The 5,690-nt window shown below is 38.5% G+C and overlaps 1 protein-coding gene across 1 annotated transcript in view; it reads left to right on the forward strand.

Annotated features, from left to right (window-relative positions):
- The window catches only part of gpr39 (G protein-coupled receptor 39), a 39,033-nt gene extending 34,732 nt beyond the window's left edge, over positions 1–4,301 (forward strand). The window contains exon 3 of the mRNA XM_062431743.1: positions 3,038–4,301. Coding sequence (XP_062287727.1) covers positions 3,038–3,531 — 494 coding nt within the window. The 3' untranslated portion in view covers positions 3,532–4,301. The remainder of the gene's footprint in view (positions 1–3,037) is intronic.
- The last annotated feature ends 1,389 nt before the right edge of the window (positions 4,302–5,690 follow it).

The raw sequence follows: 5,690 nt of genomic DNA on the forward strand, positions 1-5,690 counted from the left end.
TGTAGGCACCCATTAGTGGAGGCTGCAGTATAAACCAATTATAAACCGGGCCAAACCACTGCCGCCACTACATGCTGGCTCAAATAGGCTCCCATTCAAAAAGCTGCAACTTTTCTCCTGAAATATTATTATGGTCTCAATCTCTAAATTCAGGACCTCTAATAAATGTGTTGGCTGTCATTTTAGGATTTATTACTCCGTTAATAAGATTTGAAAACTTCTACTAGCTTTGATGTCTGCTGTCTAGGCGTTGATTGACAGCTGTGATCGGCAGTTTACTCCCCTGGGATTCGCCACCGAGTCGAATTATTATCACGGTATTATGGAAAGTTTAACGTTACTCCTGACATGTTAGTTAGTTTATGAAGAATTATGAATGAGAAGTTTATATTTCAAGTAGAGAACATCATCTGATTTCCTCCTTTGTCATAATTACTCAGTAGGACTTCTGTTATGTGAACATTAACATACTGTATGTTGTTTTAGTAAAAAAAAAAAAAACTGATCCTCTCCTTTTTACTTTGGGAGGACACTTTTGGAAGCTCTACCTAGACAAAGAGAAAAATACCTAAATAAAATATATCAATTCTGACCTGCAACTTTTTTTTCACTACCACTACTACCTGATAAAAAATTAAGCACATCTCTTTTTTCTAAAGGTTTCAGTGTTGTGCTGCATGGAAAGCTTTTTGTTGTCGACACAGTCAGCATTCACACCTCTCTAATGCAATTTTGAGACATTACAATGGAGCCAATTCAATCCAAAAAAGTGTTGTTTTGTCCTTTCAAAACCTCTCATGTAAGTGCACTTCATGTTGTGAAAATTCTCGATTTTCCCACAAAAATACTGAGGACGTGTCTCTGCTGTCCTCAGTGTTTACTACTGCATACTGTCTCCTGCATCTCTAAAAAAAAAAAAAAAGCACAAACTCAGACATGGCCTGAAGGGGTCACAGCTTGCTGACGCTTCAGATTAGTATGAAGTGAGAATCACAGCAGAAACACCTGAGCCAAAGTCTTCACACAGGTGCCTGTAACTCCTCATACACACCAGTAAAGTAAAACGTGTCTACTTTAAAACAAACTGAGAGAGATTTTTACCACCCACATTTGACTCTTTGTGAAGAAAGTTTTTAATGACATGAATAATTATAAATAAATGTGTTTATCTGTGTTCCTCAGCAGGAAATGAAGTCTCAATCCAGATAATTGTGTGAATGTTGAAAGGATTATTAGTCACAGCATTATTCCCATTAAAAACACTGCAGGGGGAAACAGATAAAAAACATGTTATAGAAGGAGGATATGTTATTCCTTACAGAGACTAAGAAAAATGGCAGATTAATCAGTGGGCGGACTCAGCAGTCACAGGCGCCATCCTGTGTCCTGGAGGTCGATGAGCCGTGTTTCTCTTTTGTGAATCGATTGTAAACAAAATGTAGCACAGTGTGTACTCTCAGGTGTGGGAGTAAAACCAGGAAATAGTCCATCACATAACCCTCTGTGACACAACAGATTAAACTAATGAGATATGACATATTTCTTATTGAGAGGTGCTGATTTTGTATAGATTTTGTTACCTTTTGCCCAAAATTGGCTTTGCAGCTGATACTAAACAGCCTTTTAACTTTACGATAGATAGATAGATAGATAGATAGATAGATAGATAGATAGATAGATAGATAGATAGATAGATAGATAGATAGATATACATTATTTTCATCCTGATTGGGGAATTCATGTATCCAGTAGCTAATACATATACACAAATAAACACATAACCTATACATAAATAAATAAGAACAAATAACTTACACAAAAACCTAAACGTTTTTCATTATCTGAGATGTGAGCTTTTGTTTTGTATGCATTTAATCTCTCCTAGATAGTTGGGATTAGTAAAACCTGATAAATACAAAAACTAAGCATTGTCTTTGAACAGGAAGTAGCTTTTGAAATAAATAATGTCCTCACATGGGTTTTTAAAAAAAAACTTTATAACAATTAATTCACTAGTGTATAAAACTATACACAGTGTGAAGTGCTTTAGGATCTTGCTCTGTTTAAAACTGCAGTGGTCTCTCTCGACTTTTTGTTGTACGTACTTGATGTGGGATTTCTAGTTAATTTTTTCATCTACAAATTGTTTTCCGTCATCCAAATAGCTTTCATCCACTGTGTCCGTATCCTTATTCCTTCTTTAGATATCTTTTGCCGGCGTCAGCTGATAGCACAGTTAGCTGTTTTCCCGATCAGCTGTTAGCTAGTAGCTAGCTAACCAGCCCGCAGCCGGCTCTTTTCTCGTTCCTTCAGTCTGTTACAAAAGCGTAAACTCTTACCAGGCAGAGGTTAAACCATGGGTGTCAGTAATAGTCCAAAGTCCAAAATCCAAGTCCAATAGCCAGTAAATCCAGAAAAAAAGTCGCAGGAACAGTATCAAAACAGAGAGCACAACCAACTGACAGGAAACGACGACCCCCGTATGTCCTCACACTGAGCCTGATTGCATCCTGCTATGCAAGAGCCACTGACTCTGAACAACAACCCACATTTATCTTTCCTGCTAAAGTCTACTTCTTATCTAACCTTTATCTAACTTTCAAAAGTCATCTGACAAACATTCACCCGGGAAAAGTGCAATGCTAATGTCAGCTAGCTGGTTTTAATTAGCTGCTCAGCTTCAGCACATTAAACACTGTCTGTCCACGACTTGTATCTAGACCACTGGTAGCCTGCCAGCTTATATCAGAAAACTTTTGACAGGATCCTTCAAGCTTTGGACTTTGAGTAAATGAGGTGTCATGTTTGTGTCTGGACTCCAGTTCTTATAATACATCCATGGTTCCCATCTTTGTGCTAAGATAAGCTGTTGGTCCTGGCTTTGTATTGAATGTGGAAACCTGAATATTAATCCTCTTATGTAACTCTTGGCAGCAAAGCAAACAGGTGTATGTCCTCAAATATCAAACATAGTTTTTTGTTGACTTTCTTTTAATCATTTGTGTTTCTGACTTTCTTTTTGACTCTTCCTCCTCAGGTCTCATCGTAGGATCCTTGATGGTGTGCTGGCTTCCCAACCAGATCCGTCGTCTCATGTTGGCCGCCGTGCCCAAATCCAAGTGGACTACTGTCTTCTTCCGGAGCTACATCGCCCTCCATCCTGTGGCCGACAGCTTCTTCTATCTCAGCTCGGTCATCAACCCATTCCTTTACAACCTGTCCTCCCGGCAGTTTAGGGAGGTTTTTATCCAGGTGCTGCGGTGTCGCCTCACCATCGAACATGTCAACAAGCGGACTGTGAGGAGCACCCCCGCTGGGTCTGCACGCTCCCTCCGACCCTTGCTGTTTAAGTCGTTGCGTCGCGGCCGGAACGACCAATCCACCATCGCAAAAGATACAACTCCTCCCACCTTCACAACGTTTCAGAGTCAAAGTGACTCAGGAGTGGCTTCAAATTCTCTCAGCCTGACAGAAGAAACTGAATTATCTCACAAAGGAAAGACAGACGCATCATCAGAGACTGAAGTATAATGTGCTGTACAATTTAATGCCACACAGTAAACAGTAAAACAAACATGGCGGAAATAGATTTTTTTTCCCAAGGACGCTTGTGCTGTGCCATCTGCAACAAATATAGAGATATTCCTTATACACAGTACACACAGTACAAAGAGTTAGGTTAGAAATTTCCATGACAAATCACGCTCAGCTGACAATTTGGCACGATAGAGAAAGCTCGATGGGACTTTTCAGAGGGACACTTTCAGAACATGATTATACAAAAGCTCAAATATTCAGTTAAACGTGAAGCTCAAGTGAAAGTTAAAGGTACCCAGTGGAGTTTGTGACCACTAGAGGGACTACATGGTAATAATGTGAAGGTTTTGTATGTAACAGAAATATTAAGACGCCCCAGAAACCTTGTTTGAGTGACACAAGAAACATCTGTGAAATAATGAATAAAACTTTCCTTAAGGTCCAATAAAAAGTCTTTAAGAGACATTTAAAACAGTTTTATGTGTATGGAGAGCCAGCAGGAAGCCAGCAGTCATGTATGTGAGTTTAATATGTTGATGAATGTAAAAAATAAAGGAGTATTGCACTAAATGTTGTTGTCTTAAAGAAGATATTGGACACTAGAGCCTGACTGGATTTTTAAACCGATAATAGGACATTTTAATGAATGACTTAATTTATTGGCTGATAATGTTATATAAACAAAATATATACATAACCAAGATATGTAATGGAGGCATGATATTTTACAGCTTAAGAATAAACTGAATTTTCATATAATGACATCAGTGATCCGACCCTGCTATGAGGCGTTGAGGTAAACGGTCCCTGCAGTGTTTTGGTTCACTTACCTGTGAGAAAAGAAACATCAACTGATTTGGACCAGAGCAAATTAAGTTGAGGTTTGGAAACGACTAAGAGTAACACTAACCAGGACCATCTTTGAACACTGTATTCAGCTGTCTGTATGTAAACTGTGTGACATCATAGCAACGACGGTCATGGCAATGAAGCAAAAAATGCAGGAATACATCAGCAAAGATGGGCGAGGACTGCTACCTAATGTAGACATGGATGTAAGAAAAGCAGGTCTGAAAATATATGTAAAAAAATCTCCACAGAGTACCTTTAAGATCAAGTCACTTTAAAAACGTCAATATTAACCGCTCAAATCAGCAAAGCAGACCTTTTTTTAACTGAATATTACACAACACAACTTTTTTAACACATCGCCTGTTTGGAAATATGTACATCCAACACCTGGTTCCCTAATCATTTCATATCTAAAAGGACAACTTCAGAGCTTCTTTCAGTGTCATAAAGTTTAAAGTGGCCACAGTGCAAAACTCCTAAAATGTTGGCGTTGGCGTTGGTCAACCCACTCTAGATGCCCCTCATCTCATCACATGCTTACTGCACTAATATCCTTCCTGCTCAATGCAATCTGTATTGATTTCAGTTATTGGATGGTTGCAAAAACGTGGTTTCAAAGAGGTTGCGTGTATTATAACAAGCTTTATCTATAACATTTGTGAACAGACTGCCAAAGCCGTTACAGAACTAGTGGAGGAAAAGATGCAGATGTGAGGTGGTGTTTAGCTGTAGGTGGCTTTAATATATAATCTCTGCTTTGATTTTCTTTATCCAGATTGCACTTTTTCTTTTAAACATATCATACATTATCATTATCATACATCTTTTGTCAGTTTATAAATGCTCATACAACTGTTGATTGTTCCACGTAATGGTATTCATACAGAGCAAATCATTCTGGGGATATTTTTCTAAGGCTCAGAGAATAAATGATGAATTCTTCCCTGCGATATGTCTCATTGGACTTTACAGTATAAGTAAATAAAGACTCAACAAAAATACAGATGTTTCATCCACAGCAGTGTCCTCCAGCTCACCTCACCTGACTCCTCCTGCTGCTGCTGCACCACAATCATATTTGTGATATTTGTGACACAACGTGATGATAAAACTTCACAGTGCAGAATTGTTGGTTTTTTTTTCACATTTGGAAACAAGCTTGAAGACAATACTATACAAAGCTCCATCACATTTCAAAGTATGCATTCTCTTCACTGTCTCAGTCAATACAGTTCCAGTTCTGGTCTTCTTTTACTGTTAGAGGTGCAACATTTCCTTTCATCTCCATGTGTGAAGGTCTG

This window comes from Scomber scombrus, chromosome 13, assembly GCF_963691925.1.
Source record: "Scomber scombrus chromosome 13, fScoSco1.1, whole genome shotgun sequence".
Lineage (NCBI taxonomy): Eukaryota > Metazoa > Chordata > Actinopteri > Scombriformes > Scombridae > Scomber > Scomber scombrus.